We start from the raw sequence: 22356 nt of genomic DNA on the forward strand, positions 1-22356 counted from the left end.
TCATTTCGATCGAACAGAAAGCTTTTGCTTTACACTTAAAGGAATCATCTTCTCACACAAAATGCCTTGTTTACTGTTTAAATAAAAGGTCAGTTGTTTTACTGAGAACTATTTGGCAGGTTTGAAATCATAAAATAAAATCAAAACTTTAAGTAAACCTAGTATGATATGTGGCTAGGTTTTGATGCATTAAATGACTGTAAAATAGTGATCTGGTGTGAAACGTAACGGTTTTGTGTTAACAATTGTTATATAATTTTAAAAACTATTATAAACTTAATTTCACATCAAACTAGCACACCATTGGTTTGCATGTATCCAAGGGCTGTAGCTTTATAAAAACGGCGCTTCGATAATAATATATCAAAAACTGTTTATGTGTTATTTTTAATAAAGAAATATTTATGTGAAATGTTTATAAAAACGTATTACGTCAATGTTATGTGAACAATTATGGGATAATAAGGTTTCTAGTGTTAAAATATTTTTTGAAAAAATTAGTTTAGAAAAAAACATTTAATAATATGTGTAAATATATTAAAAATAAAAATATATAAATATAAAAATATATGTAGAATAATTTAAAATAAAATCTAAATGTTTTTATTTTATTTTATATATATATATATATATATATATATATATATATATATATGTGTGTGTGTGTGTGTGTGTGTTTATTTATATATATATTCATTTTTATTTTTAAATAAACCAACCTCTACAACTAGCCTTTAAAACTGTTCTGCAAATAAAACAAATATTCTTTTAGGGAATACTGTATGCCATAAATCTATAATGTTTTTGTTTTGTTTTGTTTTAATAGAAATAGCAGCACAGTGTATGTTTGTAGCACTGCATTACCCAGAAAACCCATTCAAAAAAAATCATCCTTTTATTTCAGGGAGCTCGAAACTCTTTCCTCGTTTTCCCGTAAGATCTCATTTAATTACAATTAACTCGGCAGTTTGCTCTTTAAAAACATAATACTACGGAGGGGGGGGAAAAAAAATTAATTGAATTGATTCCAGCCTTAAATCCGAAGTCTAACCCAGAGCGACAGGGCTTTCCTACTTTTGCATCTGGGCTAGTATTTCATTTTTAATTACTAATGCAAAGACGAAAGCTTTATGCGGTATTAGACGGTAGCAGGTCCGCGCACGCTACAGGAGGAACAGAGGAACGGACGGGCCGAGAAACGGAAAGTACATCTGTAATGTCGCTAGATTATTGTAAATTGGCGGCCATATGGTCCATCTCTGTTGTCCGGCGGTCAGAAACACCATTCCCGGAGCCAGTGTTGGAGTCGTAATGCTGTCTTGTTTTAGTCAGCGTATTAGAGCCAAAACTGCCATAACAACCTTTCCCATACGGGCCCGCAGACAAGCTATTTGTACTATCCCAGATAACCTCTCACCTCTTCCAATATGGGCTATCAGGGAAAGGGTCAGCCACCTCCAAATCATGTGCTTTTTCCCCCCTGTGGAGGACGCGCAACAATTATGTGCAATTTATGTCATTCCATTACTGACCTAGGGGGAAAGTGAGCAGCAAAATAAATTGGCCAACTCCTCGCCACTCTAGTCTTCAACTTGGTAGGGCTTATGTTTTCCATCGGCGGCACGTTAACCTCCCTGCCCGTAATTATTTACTGGAGTGCGTTTCCGACCAAGTCCGCCTGCGCCGATAGAATTATTCCTTCCCTTTTTTTTTTCTCCCGCTTTGAATACATTTTTAATCAGCATTTCACGGGATTAATCTTCTTAATGGTATTTGAAAAGTCTTCCAACTCGGCAAATTGGGGGGGTGGGGGGTGTTTACGGACTCGGCAAATGACGAACAGCGCCGAGGAAGTTTGAGCCATCAAATTATCGGGCGGACGTATACGGGCTCGTTCGTGTTTACGTCGTAAGCTCTGAAACTGGTTCAGTCTCAAATGAGAGATTATCTTCGACAAGCGCTGTTACTCCGTTGAGTTTGGGACAACAAAAGAGGGCATGCTATGGGGTTTGGTTTAAGCAGGTCGAGGGGTCGGGTCACATCTGTGTGGGTTTTGGGAGGGTGACCCAGAAATCTATACCAAACAACCTTTGTGATGCAGATTATGACCTCGTTCCCCCCAACTAGTATTGTTTTAGTACCGCTGATGTAGTGTTTGTTAAAGGGGCTTTTTTATTGTAATTAGATTTTATTTTTACATTTTCAGTTTTAATTATAAATATCTATATACAAAACCTACAAATAATGAGAAAAAGCCACTAGGAAAACACTCAAAATTCAATTAACATTAACTAAAAACTTTTTTTTATGATTTTATTGTTATTGATTTTAGTGATTCATAGTAATTACATGCATTACACACATATATATATATATATATATGATATTCCTTTTTTTTTGTTTTCATTTTCATTTAATTAAACAAGATTAAAATGTATAAAATGTTGCTTTCGTAGCAAGATGAATACACACATTTTTTTTTTTTTTAAATTATTATTATTTTTATTTATTTTTTTCAGTTAGGGTTAGCTTTTATTTTTAAAAATGTTATCTCACCCCCCCACCCCCATGTTTTAATTTTATTTCCAGTTTTAGTTATATTCTGAAATCTCTATTATATATGTGACCATGGACCACAAAACCAGTCACAAGGATCAATTTTCAGAATTTGAGATTTATACTTCATCTGAAAGCTTTGCATATAAGACAATATTTGGCTGGGGTACAACTATTTGAATATGAGGGTGCGAAAAAAATCTAAAATATGAATCTAAATATTGACAAATTTGCCTTTAAAGTTTACAAAATTAAATCCTTAATGCATATTGCTAACACAAAATTACACTTTGATATATTTATGGCAGGACATTTACAAAATGTCTTCATGGAGCATGATCTTTACTTGATTTTTGGCATAATAGAAATCGATTTTTGCTGCAAATAAAGCCGTTCTACTTAAAACTGGTTTTGTGGTCCAGGGTCACATATGTACACTGCATAAACTAGGTCTAAAAAGTCCACTAATAATATAACTTAAAATATTAACTAAAAGTTTAGATTAGAAGTTAGTTTAGATTAGTTTTAATAAGTTCCAAACACACATTTTGCACATTTTTCTATATAAATAAGTGGGAAAAATCACATTTAGTTAGTTATCTCCTAATGTTGATGATCCTGCATTCATGGACAATTTCTTGACTGCACTGTTTAGTTGTGAAGGCGATTGGTAAGTATATATTTCCTTTCTTGTGCGCCAGGTGCCCGGTGGCAGGCTGTGACGGTCAGGGCCACGTGTCGGGGAAATACACGTCACATCGGAGCGCAGGAAGCTGCCCCATCGCCACCAAGCGGCAGAAGGAGAGCTCCGTGAACGGATCGGCCTTCTCCTGGAAGGTCTGTAAACAGGAGCTTCCTCACTGCCCTCTGCCCGGCTGCAACGGCTTGGGTCACGCCAACAACGTCTTTGTCACGCACAGGAGGTGAGGACACCGTAACCTTAACTTCCGTGACCTAGCAAACCTAGCATCTACTGCAGGATAAGAGACCGAACACATCCTCTCGGAGCGCTTTTGCACATTATATCATATTGAAATGTGATTACGGTGCCATTAAAGTAAAGCTGAAATCGAAATAAATTAAAGCTAGATAGAAGTAATGCAAAATAAAAAAAGACAAGCACATGCAATAAAATAAAAAGCGAATGCAAATGACAATAATAGTAATATTAAGGTATATAAATGATGCTGAAATAACACCGGCTGCGATGCATTAAAGCATTAGTTTGATTTTAGGTTGTTTTTTTTAATTCAGTAAAAAATAGTACTGAATTTTAATATTGTGTATATATTGGTTATTGGACAGCATTACAACAACATTGCTTTTTAAAATGGTTTTTGGTTGGTCATCATGTCTGCTAGATGCCTACATTTAATGTAAATACATTCAATTCTATTATATGTAATGTAATAATACTATTATATAATCTAAATACATTCACATAAATGTACAAAATATTAAAATACACTAATATATACACATTTGAAAATATATAAATAGAATAATATATATATATATATATATATATATATATATATATATATATATATATATATATATATATATATATATATATATATATAAAAAATGTAGTGAGATATTATTATTATACCTCCAATTATTTTCTAATATTATTAGTACTATTTCCAATTAAGCAAATATGTACTAATGTTGTTTATTTTTTATTTATTTATACAAAATAAATATTTCTATACACAAATATATACAGGTTGATTTCAGAAATAAGTAAAAATAACAGTATTCATTATGCTAAATATGTATTTACTTCTCCAATTTAATTTTGCCCACCCAATAATTAATTATCCAATAATGTTATTATTTGTAAATTATCTGTGAATGATTATGCACATATATTGTACATATAATATATTATATTTGAAACTATTTGTGTAGTAAAGATGTAGCGCTGATGTGTAGGTTGTGTATTTTGCTCCTTGACAGTTTGTCAGGATGTCCACTAAACGCCCAGAGTATCAAGAAGAAACTTTCAGATGAAGAGATGATGACCATCAAACTCAAAACCAGCAGCGGTGAGCAATCCAAGCGCTTAAAAACAACAAGAGCATGAAACGAAGCCAAATGTTTGAGCGGCATTCTTGAAATGAACGTGCTTTTGTCTGCTTTCAATCAGGCATCGAAAACAACGAAGACATGCAGCACTTGGATCATGAAATAAAGGAGCTAAATGAATCCAATCTGAAGATAGAAGCGGACATGATGCAGCTCCAGACTCAGGTAAGAGCAGCAGAAGATTGCCTTCTTGCGCGCTCGTGTCGTTTCGGAGCTGACGTTCTCCCTCGTCTTAAAACAGATTTCATCTATGGAGTGCAACCTGAAAACGATCGAGGAGGAGAATAAAATAATCGAGCAGCACAACGACAGCCTGCTGAAGGAGTTAGCTCGTCTCAGTCAAGCACTCATCAACAGTCTCACGGACATCCAGCTGCCGCAGATGGTGAGACGGACCTGAGGCTGAAACAAACATGACCCCGATCTCTGGCCACAAATATTGCTACACACTGCTGCACGAGGTCACTTACCAAAAACAACTCGCCGTAAATAACTATATAGCGAAAAAAACAATACTTACAAAATATGGTAATGCTCTACTTTAGGTTTTATGAAGGCCAAGTCGATCTTTTAATTTTTTTGTGTTTTTAAGATGAACTAAAATGATAGTTTTCGTACTTTATTCATATATTATATATTTAATACATTAAATAGTATTGTTTTAAGACTAGAAGAGCTTAATTTCTCTTTCAAGTTCAATTAAAAAGACAGTATTTACGGATTTATTTATTTATTTAGTGCAGCGCATGCGACATTTAAATTAATTTAATGAATTGAAACTTTTGTGTTCTGATTAAGACACCTTTACGGCCCTGTTTCGCGGATCCCCTGCTTTAATATCAATTAACTGCTTTAATTACCAATAACTAACAATATAAAACTATTAATAATCTCTAGTTTGATGTCAGTTTCAGACCGTAGCATTAACAAGAATGAGTAAACATGCAACAAATGCTCGTTGTTAATGTGTGCGTTAACTAAAATAACAACATCGAATATTTAATGTGACCAAATCGAATCGAATAAACTAGATTACACCAATGCAAGTATTTTTTCAATCAATGCTTCTGAGCATTTTATTATTTTCTAACAAAGAAACTGTAGCTGCCACAGTGAAACAGCACAAACTTAACTTTAACTTCTAGGAATTTATATAGTAACGATTGCATTTTGAGGTACAACTGCGCGCTTGCAATGCACTGCTATTAAACCTGCCTTTCAGAGTGACTTTATTTATTTATTGTGGCTTACTGTGTTTCAGGGTCCAATAACCGAACAGAACTTGGAAGCGTACGTGAACACGTTGACGGATATGTACAACAATTCAGAGCACGAGTACTCCCCCGAATGCAAAGCCTTACTGGACAGCATCAGACAGGCCATCAAGGGCATCCACGTATAAAAGGCCGAACTCTCGTCCGCAGAGGGCTGGCTTCGTCATCCGTGCAAAAGATGTGTGTCGTTCTAAACAACAGCAAACGAGCAACTCCATTCCATGACCAATAATTCATTGCACTGAAAATTACCAGCCACATTTTTACAGCTCAATGTTCCTTTTCTTATTTATTTCCCTATGGTTTGCTTGACTTTATTCCGTATTATTGTTCTTTTTGTGCGTTATTATATTATTGCTTACATATCTTTATTCATCGGTACTATTTATCTCACAGTGATCCTATTTATTTATTTATTTATTTATTGCTACCGTTTATCAAAATGCAAGGCCAATCTTACATATTGTGAATTTTATTTTGCATTCGTTGTACAATAACTGGGAGTTCTAGTGGTTCAGGATATATCACGATGACTTTTTCTTCATTAACTGATGTCAAGCGTAAGAACGGTCCGCTTGCGCCACCTGTCGGTGAGCGGCTGTTATTGGTCTATCAGAGCCGTACTGTATGCATCCCTGACTTATTTTTTTAACGTAGTTAAATGTACGCCACTGAAACGGCATTTTCAGTTCGATTTCGTGCATAAATTCTAACGGGCGAGCAAAAAGAAGAATATTTTATCCGAGTAACTCTCAAAAGTCGAATCACCCACACACACACACACACACACACACGCGCGCGCGCGAATCGTATTTCCGTTTCTGTTCCTATGAACTGCCTTTGGTGTGCACATCCGTGTGTGCATATATGTGCCTAAATGTAAATGAGTACATGGAATATGATATGTTTCGTGGTAGAGCAGTATTACGTGAATGGTGATTCATTTTATTCTGCAGTATATTTATTTATTTTCCGAATGAAAAGCCTCTAAACTCTGTTTACCTACTGTTTATACGCCATTTTAAGTATGTAACGATATTCTTGTAAAAAAAAACACCGACAAAAAAAGCGTTTTATGATCAGGCACAATGCGGTTTTTATTCTTTTTTATTTATTGATTGATTTTTTTTTTTTTCCCCGTGAGACTGAACTCCTCGACCTTCGCGACAAACGGTGGGCTCTCAAAACGACGTTTTCCCGACGCCTTCGGGCCGCTAAAACGTAAAAGAAATCGGCGCTTTGCGGCGAAAGAACGGCGACGGAGAGCAATCTTTCCACTTCGAGCGAACCTGTGCCACTTGATTTCGTGTTTAAATGTCGCCCCGGCGGATCTGAGTGCTGTTATCGCCGCTTTTAAAGCTTTCTCTAACACTGAACGTACCCTTTTGCACTTTTATTCTGTTATTTAGTGTTTGTTTCGAGCGGGTCACAAATGCGTGATCAATCCGGTGCGGGTTAACTAGCACGCTGAAGGAGCTGTGTTGTCCATTGATGATTGTCAAAAAGCGTGTTTTTGCAGGTCATTCAGATGGAGTAAAACACTATTATCTGACCAAATGAGCATAATGAATCGTATTCTCGATAAAAACCGGATTTTTATTTATTTATTTGAAACCCTAAATTACTGTATAATTCACGATTAATTCTGTTTCGATTATTTGTAATCGCTAATTTTTAATTTATAAACCACAGATTGTTTGCTCAGGAAGTTTTGTGAGGAATATTTATTTTTCCTTTTTGTATTTGATGTTTTGTAACGTGATATGAATTTTTTGTGTAAAAGGAAAAAAAAAATAGTATGATACACAGTACTGTAAATGATTTAGTTTGTTTTGTTTTTAAAAATGTTTTTTTTTTTTTTTTTTTTTTTTCTCAGTTCGAGTAGTTTGTATATCAGGATTTCCTTACACTTTTAAAATTTCATAAGCAGTACTGCGCTGTGTTGTACAGTTTGTGTATGGTAGAAATAAACTATTGAAATGAACTGCATAGCACTCATTGTACAGTTGCTCATGCTGAAGAAGTCCTATAAAAATAATACAATTTATATTAAAGCTCATGCATAAATATTTACTCTATAGATCTATATTAAGAGTGCATTTGAGATATATATATATATATATATATATATATATATATATATATATATATTTAAAAATATATATTTTTAAATTATAAAATATTATTTATATATATGTTTATTATATATATATATATATATATATATATATATATATATATATATTTTTTTTTTTTTATATATAAATATATATATATAAATAATATTTATATATATATTATTATTATTTTTTCCAGAAATATACATACATTTTGGTACTAAGTTTTGTCTTTTCATGTAAACATTTATTTTTTTTTTACCATTTTAAACAATAGTCTTCAAATACTCAAAAATATCGCACAAATTTCTTGAATCTTCATGAAATCATAAGCACTTTTGAAAAATCCAAAATTACACAATTTGCTAACTGCTTTGACTGTAGCTTTTGAAACCTCGAACTTTAAGCTCACTTTAAGAAAGAAAATGCATTTTTGGAAGTACAAATGTTCCATGAAGTTTCGTAATTACTCATAAAGCTGCAAAAAAAAAAAAAACCCACACACACACACTGTAGAAATTGCAAGATTGTCTAAAAACTCAAGCTCCGTAGAAACGTTTGCTGATAATGGCGTTTTTAATTACATCAACGCTCAAAACCCAATCCAAAACGTATTATTTTGCAAGTTTGAGAGTAACTTTTTAATTGGTGTTTTTGACGTGCAGTTTTCGTGTTGACCAGCAGATGGCGTGTGAACTCCAGACGCTCTCGGGCCTTCCTTCCCGGTCTCCAAACACTGTAACGGGCGCTGGTTTTACATTTAGCGACTGCGAGAACAAATAAACAATAAGTTGGACCGGTTTGACTGCTTAAGTCGTTCAACGGTGAGGTATTATAGCGTCTCCTCCTCAGGACAGCGCGGATATCTCCGCCGTGTAAATACGGTGCTCGGTTTGTTACCCTTTGTAATTATCTTTTGATAATTATCAGAGTAATTTATCCTCGCCTTTGATGAGTTGATGATGATGCAAATTACATCTAATTACCTGAAATGAGGCACAGCTTTCCTGCTACATGTCACCTACAAACAAAACCAACAATTATTTAACGGTCCGTGACAGACGTGCGTAGAATACGTTGGCCTGAATCCCTCAGTGGGATACATGCTAACTTTTTGCTTTTTGCTAACTATATTTAGCAACTATATATAAGGAACTAATACCCATGCAGATGATAAATGTAAAGAAGCCGCTGTGTACATCAAAATTAGCATGGTGCACATTTTTTAGCACGTTATTTGACCCCGTTTTAAATACACTTTTAATTTTAAACAAACTTTATTTAAATTATTACATCGTGTGTACAATAAATAGCTGTGGATACGTCCTTTTTAAAAAGCTAAAATGTTTTTTGTTTGTTTTATTTATACACGTGTTATATGTTATTATATTTATTATTTAATAACTACTATATAGTATACTGCATTATGCTAAGACTATCTGTCATATACGCAAATAACATTTATATTTATTGGACTAAATAATAGCCACAATTGTCCTCAAACTGAAAACTGAACCCATTATAAAGTTTTATAAAGAATCTGCATCTAAATTATTACATATGTGTATAATATATATATATATATATATATATATATATATATATATATATATATATATATTTTTTTTTTTTTAAACTAAACTTTTTTCGTTTGTTTGTTTTATTTATACAGGTATTATACATTATTATATTTAGTATATTTATTATTTCGTGTTATGTTAACTACTATATAGTATACTGCATTATGCTAAGACCGTCTGTCATATACACAAATAACATTTATATTTATTGCACTAAATAATAGCCATATTTGTCCTCAAACTGAATAAAATCGTGTTTGCTTACACGCGACCCATTAAATAAAAAAGATAGTTTTATAAAGAATCTGCATCTAAATTATTACATTGTGTATAAAATAAACAGCTATGGATATATCCTTTTTTTAAAAAAAAACTAAACTTTTTTTCGTTTGTTTGTTTTATTTATAGACGTATTATACATTATTATATTTAGTATATTTATTATTTCGTGTTATGTTATCTACTATATAATATATTGCATTATGCTAAGACATTTATATTTATTGCACTAAATAATAGTCATATTTGTCCTCAAACTGAGTAAACTCTTGTTTGCTCACACACGACCCATTAAATAAAAAAGATAGTTTTATAAAGAATCTGCATCTAATTCTATCTGTCCTTTTTGATGGAGTTCTAGGAGACAAAAGTGTGCTATTTTTGGGGTTAAAGGGCAGTTGACCCTAAATCATTTGATTCCATTGCATGAGAATGTTGTTACATGTGTTTTTTAGAAACTAGTTACAGAGTTTGAACATTACGGCCTGATGTATGTGAGGGGAAAAAAACATTTTACAGTCAGTCCTGTAGGAGCTCTATCACTGAAATTGAATGTATAAATGGACATTTACTAACTGGTTTCACAATGCAGATTTCCCAGAAGGGTTTGACTAAGTGGATCTTACAGGGCCACGATGGGTCATCAGAGAGGCCTATGGGAAAATAAAAAGATGCCATCGCGGTAAGCGAATACTGTTTTTCAGTCCGGCTGGGAACACTGTTGATCCCCCAACAAAACTGTTAACCAGGCTTATATTTGTACCAGACAGCAGTTGCTTGTATTCAGACTGTGATGCAACCCTATAGGCACACGGTGGGGGCTTTGGATGTAAACAAGAAGGCCTGCTTGTTCCTTTCCAGGAGTAACTGTGGTACATAAATCAGACCCTGACCCCAGCTGCTTGAATGATCGCCACAACCACTGATTCACTGCTACACCCAGAAACCGTTCGGTTTGAGCCGGGTGTTTAAAACGAAAATTGCTTATGTGAGTTTTAAACGGCTTCAATCTGTAAAAAAAAATAGGCAGCAGTTATTTCTCGCAAATGTAGTGAAAGACATTGTTCTGAAGACGTTTCCCTCTTATGTCCCGCCTCCTGCGAATCGCTATTTGCTATGCGTCAATATGGACGACTCCTAAACCGTCCAATCGCTGGCCGCCTCTGTAGCCTACTAGCCAATCCTGGCTCAGAAGGGCGGGGCGTGTGTGATACGGGAGGTGGAGGGGGGTTATAACAGCTGTCCACATCAGAGTGAAACTGGTAGAATGGCGTTTAGACAACGTGGAAGCGTGGAAATTGTCTGTAATTTGCACATCTTGCGACTATAATTCATGCACGCTATATTGTAGCTCTTTTATGTACATTCAACCGCTTTTAAAGACGATATCGCTATTTTAATCGAGTGCATAAAGCGCAAGTGCAGCCGCGCGGTTTTCTGTCACGTGGTACGTGTTACCTATTTCAGCGCTGCTTGAGATGGACTAATCACGTTCTTTTGTGATTAATTCTTAGGCGATCGGAACGCAATCCTTTTTTACATAAATGTATAAAGCATATTTGTAAACACAACTCCTTAGTACGAACACATGCAAATGGTTATATATTTATGTATCACAAATGCACCTAACATTTCAATAATCGAGCTGGTGTTTTAATGCAGCTCAATACAACTTCAGCTTTCGGGGGCTTCAGGGAGCCCCCTGGAGGACTATCACGAGAACAAGTTATTAGCCAGCAGCGTTCGCCGTCTAATGTCCGCAGCCTCGTTTCTGTGAACCATGTGACGTGTGTTTACATCCTCTCAGCTGTTCCTCGGGAAAAACAGCGCTGGATCTTCAACGCCACGAAAATCTAACGACAGCGCGCTCGAAAACACCGACTCCGATGTGCGTCCGGCGTGTTTCGCTCGCGCAGAGCCCGAGACCGATCCATGGCTTTGCAAAGGTCAGTGAACGTCGTTATTCCTCGGAGGTGACGCCGACATTTTTGTTTTGTTTTTGCCGTGCGTCGATCTGCTCGAGCCGAGGAAGATGTGCGTGCGGCGGACATTTAAACGCCAGCCTGCTAACTTGGGTCAAGCGCACGCGAGGAAGGCCAAAATGGCTGATTTGGGGAACGCACAAATGTTTTATTGTCTATTAAGAGGTTTGCCGTGCCAGGTCAAACACAATGCCTCCGTCTCGCTGCCTTTCCCAGTCCTGCAGCGTTTAAATGTCATATAACAGCATGGGGTTTCTTTACAAAGCGTCGCTCTCTTTGTTTATCTTCCTCTGAATTGCAGATTAATTCAGATACGTTTTATCCAGATGCTGCAAGTTTACGAATACTCGTAAGAAAAACAATAACAATAGCAGTACAACAACTGTCTTTGAAGCTTTACTTCCTTTTTGGATATATATATATATATATATATATATATATATATATATATATATATATATATATATATATATGTATATGTTTGTGTTGCTTTACGCTTTTGTTCATCGCACACCACGCATCATAACAAAGGCCAGACGCACGACCCACCAAGAGCTTTTGTTCACAAATATTTGCAATGTCAAGTGTTATTGCATAACCTCGTTAATTGCATCTGTGGAGTCACTGAATTAATAAACGCGCGCAAGTCCCGCTTGAGAGATTATGGCGGATCTAAACACGCGGACTGTATTGTGTCTTTCTTGCGGCTCTTTTTTTTTTTGATCACACCGTCTCGGGCGCACCGCGAGGAGTCGACGCGCGCTGCACACGTCTCTTAACTCGGTTTTGTTTTAACGCAGTGCGGATGCGCGTGGCGTTTTTGTAAGTGCGTCGTGAACCGTCTCGCACGCGCGCGGACGGACCGCGGCGATCGACGTCGCGCGCCTCGTCACCGCCCGCGTCTAACGTGCGTCGGACGTAAACAAACAAAAGGGCGAACGCGGCGTTTCTGTCCGCTTTCTGCAAAAAAATAGCAACCAGAATACAAATGGACTTTTATAAATCCCTTTGGCGTCATGTTTGTTTAGAGACTAGCGTTGTTGTGATGTTATGGCAGCTGCTTGAAAATGTATTCCGTACAACTAACTAGTTAAGTTAGTACCTATTTCATAATAGGCCTACTAGTGAGGAATTTAGTGACTATTATGTATTTTAATTTTTACAAAAACTACTTATTAGATACCAGTACTTACCAGTAGGCCTGTATTTATTTATTTATTTATTTATTTTCTACTGTTTACTAGCTACTGTCAACTTTTTCCAAAACATAAACAATTAAACTGTGTTATAATAGAAATAAAAATCTCACCAGTCACGTGAAATATTGGATCCGGGCATGCTTAAACTTCTCTGTCCTCCACAACGCCTGCCTTCATACCCAAGTTGTCAACAGAAAGTGAATTATCCTTAATAATCTTCTATTTTACTGAATTGTCTCCTTTGCGTCCTCCTCTGTGCTTCGTCTGGCTTCGTCTGACCAGCACAGATGTTACTGCTTCACAACCTCCAGAGAAACCTTGAAATGGAAACATACCTTCTTATCTGTAACTCGTGAAGACGCAATAAGAAAATTAAGCCACAAGTGCAAGCATGGATTAATATTATAAAGATGAATATTAATGAAAATGAACAAATTAAAATAGTTTCCTCTCTGTACATACACACACACACACACACACACACACATTGCCCTTTATAATGCAAATCTTTCACACTAGAGTCTTGACTAGTGTTTATTTGTTTACCAGTACTAGGAAAATACACTAGTAACTTTTTGAACAGTTATAACAATATAAATAGTTTTAAATAAGTATAACTAACAAAACGGTATACTAGTAAATTGCAAGAAATGAATATTGTATTTTGTATTTTAAATGTGTATTGGCATTGATTTACATAATTATGAATAGTTTTGCACTCCAGGAAGATCTGAATGCTTATTTTATATATATATATATATATATATATATATATATATATATATATATATATATATATATATACACACATGACATGAACCATTATTATTATTATTGCTGTTTTTGTTCAGTTAATCTCGTAAAAAATGCCAGGGTCATATTTAAAAAAAAAACATAAAAAAAGTTGAAATACTGTATGTATTTATGTATGTGTACACACACACACACAAAATCTACACACACTTAGGGGTTAAATATGACCTGGGCATTTATTATTAGTATTGTTATGTGCCTTTCCGGACAGGTCGTGCTTTATTTTTGTGTTGGGTTTCTCTCTGTAATGACACAGTTCTTCTTATTGAGGTCTGGGATGAATCCTCTGAGACTTTGTGGCTTCCGCTTTCACTGGGTCAGACAAGCGGTGCAGGAGTCAACACGAGGCCATCAGCTTCCAGTGAAAATACAGGCTGTTTACAAGCGCCGCGCGTGCCCATGAAACACAGCAGCCCGGTATGGACTGGGCAGCTGTGCATTATAAGGACTGTGGAAAAACAGACAAAGTAGGCCTTTATGTGAAGTTTTATCTTCACTTGAAAAGCACGGAGGAATTGTAAACAGATTAGTTTTGGCCGAGCATCAGTGTTCTGTGATAATGTTGCAATTATGCAAGCAAGTTGAAACATGTTAATGACGGATCAGCTCAGCCTTATAACAAACCGTTCCAGTTCATTGTTCCGCTTCCAGTATTAACTCCACGACAATCCAGCAGTTACTCAACTTAGCGACAAAACCAGTTAGCGACGGCATGAAAACCAGCATCCTGTTTTTCTATCCAGTATTAACGCCTTCGTCGGGTTATAGTGTTATAAACGGCTCTCGGTGTCTGTTGTTAGAGAGAACGAGCGCTCGTGTGATGTGTGCCGTTCTCTTTTGTAAGTTGTATACTGATGTACAGAGAGTCTCTGTAGGGTTGCAATCAGGTCTTGTACAAAACAGAGTAGGAGGTTTGACCCAGATCCCTCCCTGCAGTATTTTTAGTGCGGGAGACTGAAAGGGCAGCGTTACAGGAAAAGGCTGAAAAGGAAGGCATATGCAGAATAGAGAAAAAGAACAAGATAATAACGTAAATATATAGACGATTTAAAACCCTGTGAAATCGAAACATGAGTTTTGCCGCTTTTGAGCCGTGTCTGTTAGCGTTCAGGTTAATAAAATACGGATATAATTCACTTTAATTAAAACGGGAGCAAAAAAACGGTCACGTCGCACTAAAGGGCGTGTCCTAATTTTTGTCCAATCAAATGCTCTCTATAAATACACAAGTGACACTTTCATGCTCGCATGTAACGCTTGTAATGTGCAAAAAATAAAATAGATTTTAAAATAAGTCCCTTATGCGCTCACCAAGGCTGCATTTATTTCATCAGAAACAGTGAAAACTGTTCTGTTGTGAAAACTTGTGACAAACTTCTATTTTTATATATTGGGCTGCTTAATATTTTGGTGTAAAATGTGATTATTAGTTTTGACAGGATTGTGTGTTGAACAGGAAACTTCAAAAGAACAGCGTTTTCTTGTTTTTGATTCATTTTAATGCATGCTTTCGGCATATAGCAGTCCGTTCAAATAGCATTAATTTTTCACATTTTTACTGCGTTATTAAAAAAATGCAGCTTTGGTGAGAATAAGAGGCAATAAAAAGCATTAAAACAAAAAATAAATCTTAATGATTCAATTGTTTTGCATAAACGGTGAATTAGGAAAAACCCTGTTATCCAGTGCACGTTGGAAAATGTTCTTGTTTGCATGTGAAAAATCTCTGCAAATCTGTGGTTTGACATGTGCAATTGTCACTTTGAAGACTCTGTAAGAATGAGAACAACTCATCCTTCTAATCCTAGCTGTTTCTGTCTAGCAGTTGCAAGAAAATCTTGATTCACCGGTCGTGATGTGATGCACACTAAAGCCCGTTTGCTTTTAAAAAACCATGTAAAAATACGTATATTACAAAAACGAATGAGCTTCAGCTTCAATTGGAAGTATGTCAACATAGAAAATGAAACCGATTTAATTGGTTCTTTTTAGATGGATGGTTCTTTGCAAAGCCGTCCTTAATTGGACTGGCGAATGGAGACGTCGCAATGTACAGTAATTGGGCTTTTCTTGAACTCGCTGAACCGTTGTAAGTAAATAAGCCTCGTGTTTTGTTTGTTTAAATCCAGATCAAGTTCAGGTTCGTAAAAATCCTTGAGGTCACAGAACTTCAGCTTAACTCGGTTACCAGTCAGGCAAATTCTGACACTTTCTAAATGACCTGTCTGCTGCCCAAATGCTGTTTTCAGACTTTTACTTTTCAATCCCATTCAGCTGTTAAGTGCGTAGCATTTCTAGGATGCAGACCTTCGGATTTCCTTATTAATAACTGAATTGCTGGCTGTTGTATTATCATTTGAGACTGGCAGCAGGAGTTCAGGCTTGTGCAATATTAAAGCTGCTTGCATCAGGCAGGTAACATCAACAGTAATTGGAACCCTGAGTCATAGCAAGATAATGTATCTTTTAATTGCATCGCCATTGTTATTATTACTGCTCATGCTTGCGTTTAGGGATTTGAACATGAACTTGGAAAATTGTCTCAACTGGTCTGAAAATGTTAGTCCTATGAATGATTGATCAAATCAGATATTGTTGATTAGAGATGTTATGTTACTCCTCTAAGTGACCGAACTTACATTTTTTAGATTAAGGGACATTTAAACCTACATTTTATTAAAAAAACAATCAAAAGTTTAAGCTTTAAAAAAAAATTTTATGTTTTTGAAAAATACTACATTTATTTGATCACAAAATACAGTAAAAATCCAGAAATATTATAGCAATATAAAATAACCATTTTCTATGTAAATACATCTAAAAATTGTATTTCTGTGATTTCTGTAGAAATCATTCTAATGTTTACTTTATGCTCAAAAACATTACTATTAACATTATTCTAATTAATGTTGAAAACAGCTATGCTTTTTTGAAACTGATAAATGCTTGAAATAGAAGTCTTTGTAACACTATAAATGTCCTTAATGTAACTTTTGGTTAGTATGCTTTTTTTTTTAACTTAATTATATTGACTGACTTTGTCAAGTGATTAATGTAAAAAAAAGTGTTTTTGTTTACTAAAAATATACAAATATACATGTATAACAACAGTACATGCATGCATAGAAGTAAAATATATAATATTTATGTTCTACATATGTTTATTTGCATATACATAATAGACTGTAAACACACAAATTATGTAAACAAAAACTTTTATTTTAAATGTGATTTAATATATATATATATATATATATATATATATATATATATATATATATATATATATATATATAAATATATATATAAATATATAATAAACAGGGGTTAAAAATGTCATATACTATAATAAGGATTGTCAAAAAACGTTGAAAAGGTTTGTTGTTTGTTTTGGCGTGCCAGTGCTTTGTTTAATTGATTGTCTTGACATTTGTTTATTTCATTATCACCTGTGACATACAATAAGACTTTCTGCAATATTAAATCCGCTCGCAGGTAACATCAGGTACATGCAACACCTAGCTGAGGAATCAAAGCCGGCAGGTATCAGGTGTCACGGTGGCTCTGGCGCAGCACGGCTCCTGTTTTCAGGAGAGAAGGGTAAACTGAAATGTGTGGGAGAGAGAGAGAGAGAGAGAGAGAGCTCTAAACCCGTCACCTTTTGTTTTTCACTCCTCAGATCTTGGCGTAGCTGAGAATGGTCTGAGGTGATTTGTGTGGGACACAGGCATCACGACTGGGCATCCCTGCGGAGAATCGCTCCGGCGCTTTCATCTGGATGTGAGGACCGGTCTAGTTATCCGTCTCTCACCTCCTCTGCATTTTTTTTTTTTTTTTTTTTTTTTTTTTTCGGTTTGGTTTGTTTCTTTTCTCCGAGGGGATCATGGGGGGAGCAGTCAGCGCTGGCGAGGACAACGATGATTTGATAGACAACCTGAAGGAAGCACAGTACATCCGCACAGACCGCGTGGAGCAGGCCTTTAGGGCCATAGACCGTGGAGATTATTACCTGGACGGCTACAGAGACAATGCCTACAAGGATCTGGCGTGGAAGCACGGGAATATACACCTGTCAGCGCCGTGCATCTACTCTGAGGTGATGGAAGCCCTGAAGCTCCAGCAGGGTTTGTCTTTCCTGAACCTCGGCAGCGGCACGGGATACCTGAGCACAATGGTGGGCCTGATCATAGGTGAGAACCACTCTAGTGATATATCTGGACGATGAAGGAGACGGCCGGTGACGAGGATACACCTTTAAAAATAAAAGGGCTTTAACAGCGATGCCACAAAGAACCGTCAATCTATCAGAACCTTCTTTCAACACAAAGAAACAGAAAGGTTCTTAAGGTTTGCCTTAATAAAGGCACCTAATGATCTATTTTAATAAATACACAGTAATGATAATATAATGGAAGACAAATAAAAAATGATTAGAAGACATAATGATGAAGACTATATTAGGACCAGAGTTTAACTTTTTATGTGTAATTTATTTCATTCAATTTGCTTAAATCAGCTTTTTTTGTTTTATTTGTTTGAACGCCGTACCTAATAGTATTTAGTTAATACTTTTTTTTTTTTTTTTTTTTTTTTTTTTTTTTTACTTTTGCTCAATTTTAGGCATTTAAACAGACATGCATGTCAGTGCTACAGACTGCAGTCATGCAACTTGTTTAGTAGAGAATGTGATACGTGACATATTGATCAGGTTTTTTACATAATACTGTAAATTAGGTACGAAGTTTAAGGTCAGTTAGAACGTTTTGATTTGTTAAATACAGTTAAAATTTAAAAATGTAAATATTAGTTTGAAATTTTTACTATTATTATAATATATATATATATATATATATATATATATATATATATATATATATATATATATATAAAAAAAAAAATATATATATATATATATATATATATATATATATATATATATATATATATATATATAAATTAATGTATGTACTGTATATGTGTGTATGTCTTCAGTGTCACTTTATCTTTTTTTTTAAACTATCATAAATATTCTGTAACATTTAAAAAGCGTCTTTTCTGTCAACGCCGACTAATTTAATGCAGCCTCACTTAATTAAAAAAATATATCAATTTTCATAAAAAGCTGCATAGCAACACACCGGCGGGTTTTGTGCATATTTAACTTTTTTTTCTGTGTTATTGTCTGGAAATGTTAGTATGTTAATGTCAGTGGTATGCGACAGATAAAAATGAAAGATATCAGTAATTAATCAATAATAATGTGGTGATTCGTATTATTTGCAGGTCCGTTTGGAGTAAATCATGGCGTTGAGCTACACAAGGATGTGGTGGAGTACGCAAAAGAAAGACTCGACGACTTCATTAAAAACAGCGACAGCTTTGACAGGCATGTCCGGATTCTTAATTTGCATTGTTTCTATAGATCTGTGTGAATATTCAGTATAAAAAAAGTGCTAGATTGGTTACACCTGTAGAAACCGGAAGTGCAGCGAGCAAGCGTTCTGTGGTTAACGTCAGCCATCGCCGTGATTTGAACTTTGACTTCCTCAGCCCTGCCCACGTGACACGGAGGACGCATTAGCAGTCTCCGCGAATAAATACTTCAAGCGATCGGCACACCTGCGGGAACACCTGTCAGAGACAGAAGCGCTAGCTCGGACGGTCCACTTCGGCATCGCACACTCTTCCACCTGAACGCGTTTGCCGCTCGCGAACATCTGTTTTCGTCATGCGCCAGTGCAAGCGGCGTTACTGAGGTCAGGAGAGAGCTGTAATGACGTATCGGACAAAGCACTGACGCTATTAAACAAGCCATAAAAGCGCGTTTCGTAACAGAAGGCCGTGTGCCCGAAGGTTGCTTAATCAATGTTCATAGCTCGATATCCGTTTCACGTCTTGTCAAGTCTATGACTGCTCAATAAAACTGTGGCTAAGCAAATAAAAACAGGTATGGACTGATGCTAATAATATGCTCGGTATCAGATCGCACTTGGCCGCATGTCAGTTCTCTAGCAGTTAAGGAAGGAAAACGGCTTTTTCTTCACTCGCGAAAACACCTTCTTACGTTTTCAGGAAATGCGAATTGTCCATGCAAAACTCGCCGACGTAATGCTAGGCTGTTGGTAGTGCATCGCTGTTTGATTGCTGTGTGGTTCTTTCCGTTGTCACGTTAGGGATAACTCAAATTATACAGCTTGTTGAAAAGAGGTGTGCTATTACTTCTGAACGATTTGAAAAGCAATTTTTGCTTGGCGGACATTAAATCCTGCAAAACAATTTAGAATGCAGAATATTGAAGAGATGCGAGGTGGACTGTTTAATATAAAAAATTTAAAAATATATATATATATATACATACATGCATACATTTATGCACAAAATATACATTTTTCTTAAAAGAGAGAGAAATCTTATCTCTTTGCAAAATAATTATTAATACTTATAAATATATAATTACAATTATTGTGAACTTTTTATTAATGATTGATTATAAAGTTCTTGAAACAACTAGAATCATTTTTAATATAATATAATTATATTTAATTAATTAACTTTCAATATTGAAGCTCCCAGCTGCTGTTATAAAAAAAAAAGGAAACCGAAAACATGCAGATTTATTTAAATTACAACAGAACATGCTGGAGGAAATATTACAGCTTATGAAATATTGTGATGGACAAATAGGGGACCTTCTAGTCAGAAAGGATGTAGACACCCCAGAAACGGCATAGTAGCACACTAAACTAGTTAGCAATAGGTGTTAGCAACCACATGGCCGTGAGATTTGTGTAAACAAACCAGAAAATGTTGAAATTGTGAATTATTGTAGAAATAATCAGTATTACTAATGTGTGCTTTCAGGTTTGAGTTCTGTGAACCACACTTTGTGGTGGGGAACTGTCTGGAGATTTCCTCAGACAGCCACCAGTACGACCGCATCTACTGCGGCGCTGGAGTTCAGAAGGACCACGAGAACTACATGAAAATCCTGCTGAAGGTCGGAGGAATTTTGGTCATGCCGATAGAGGATCAGGTATTACACACAGAGCGGCCTTATCAGACCTCAAAACACAAACCCAGATCTGCGTCTTCCAGACATTGCAAGATCTCTGATTTACTTTGCAATCAATAATTTTTTTCCAATCACTGTCGTTACTGCTAAGTAAAATGAAATTAAATTGATTAAAACTATTAAACCATAGTTTTTGTGACCTACAATAAATCTGAAATAAAATGAAATATTAAACGACAAATTTAAACTTTAAATTCTAGTGAAAATTAGCAATTCTGCCTTGAGAGATTAATATAAAATATGCTTAATATAAAAAACAAACCATAAAAAAATGGCAAAATAATACCTAAAATTAAAAAGTGAAAGAAGTTGATGTAGTCTTATTCATATTAATAAATAAATATTATATAAGCATGACTGAAATGAGCAGAGCAGACACAGTTTTGCTTAAATCATATGAATTATCAACATGTTCCACAAAGGACAAACAAAAAGTCACACAGTACTGACTCTGTTCAGACTTTTATTATTTGAAGCCAAACAAATGTATTTTTCTTAAATGTTTTGGTTGACCAGTGTACTTTAGCTTTTTTTTTAATTCCGAATAAACGTCACTTCAGTCATTCAGTTATCTGTAAGTGTGTATTAAGTGTGCAAATACATTTTGGTCCAGTAGAAGTTGGGTTTTTAATGCTCTACTGTTATATAAATGCATGTTGTAGTATAATAGTAACTTCTATAATCCTGTTGAACTTGCGTGTCTTGAAATGCTTGAGCTCTTTATTAGCTGAGTGTTTGTGTGCTGCTGCAGCTGACTCAGATCACCAGAACCGGTCAGAGCTCCTGGGAGAGTAAGAATATCCTGGCGGTGTCGTTTGCTCCTCTTGTTCAGCAGAGCAGGACAGACGGCTGCAAACCTGAAGCTGTGGTGCTCCGTGAGTCTCCGCCTCTCTTATGACCTCACACTGTCCTGCCCAATCAACTGTCGCTAGGGCTGATTATTTTTTGATTTATTATTGTTATTATTAGTCATTTTTTTTGCAGATTCCCTTACTAACCCGATTCATTCAGAACAGTAAACTACAGGCAAAATCTGTAATTGTCCATGAACCGGTTAGTTTAAATTTTGCTCAACAGCACGTGTGTCAGCTACCGGCACTAATAGTAAGTGGATTTAGGATAGTGAACCTGGGATTTAAAAAATAAAAATAAATAAGTAAAAAAAAATTTTTTATTTATTTTATTTATTTTTTTAACAGTCTTTTCTGTATTGAGAAAATAGTTTGGCACATTAAAGTTGGATAAGTTGGATATTATATATATATTATATATATATATATATATATATATATATATATATATATATATATATATATATATATATATATATATATATATATTTATTTATTTATTTATTTATTTAATCAAGTACACTGAAATAAAAAGTTTACGT

At 35.2% G+C, this 22356-nt stretch overlaps 2 protein-coding genes across 7 annotated transcripts in view; both read left to right on the plus strand.

Annotated features, from left to right (window-relative positions):
- st18 (ST18 C2H2C-type zinc finger transcription factor) overlaps window positions 1-7905 on the plus strand; it is a 65390-nt gene extending 57485 nt beyond the window's left edge. For all 5 annotated transcript variants that reach the window (XM_043225622.1, XM_043225623.1, XM_043225620.1 and 2 more), the window contains exons 18-22: window positions 3258-3479; window positions 4519-4607; window positions 4709-4812; window positions 4889-5032; window positions 5909-7905. In XM_043225622.1, the coding sequence (XP_043081557.1) occupies window positions 3258-3479; window positions 4519-4607; window positions 4709-4812; window positions 4889-5032; window positions 5909-6049 (700 nt within the window). In that variant the 3' untranslated portion in view covers window positions 6050-7905. The remainder of the gene's footprint in view (window positions 1-3257; window positions 3480-4518; window positions 4608-4708; window positions 4813-4888; window positions 5033-5908) is intronic.
- A 3722-nt stretch (window positions 7906-11627) lies between these two features.
- pcmtd1 (protein-L-isoaspartate (D-aspartate) O-methyltransferase domain containing 1) overlaps window positions 11628-22356 on the plus strand; it is a 13701-nt gene continuing 2972 nt past the window's right edge. Inside the window, exons 1-6 of one of the 2 annotated variants that reach the window (XM_043226545.1) lie at window positions 11628-11843; window positions 17387-17491; window positions 17571-18081; window positions 19175-19277; window positions 20753-20924; window positions 21715-21838. In XM_043226545.1, coding sequence (XP_043082480.1) covers window positions 17775-18081; window positions 19175-19277; window positions 20753-20924; window positions 21715-21838 — 706 coding nt within the window. In that variant the 5' untranslated portion in view covers window positions 11628-11843; window positions 17387-17491; window positions 17571-17774. The remainder of the gene's footprint in view (window positions 11844-17386; window positions 17492-17570; window positions 18082-19174; window positions 19278-20752; window positions 20925-21714; window positions 21839-22356) is intronic. The other variant, XM_043226544.1, reaches the window with a different exon arrangement.

Source organism: Puntigrus tetrazona, chromosome 24 (genome assembly GCF_018831695.1).
Source record: "Puntigrus tetrazona isolate hp1 chromosome 24, ASM1883169v1, whole genome shotgun sequence".
NCBI lineage: Eukaryota > Metazoa > Chordata > Actinopteri > Cypriniformes > Cyprinidae > Puntigrus > Puntigrus tetrazona.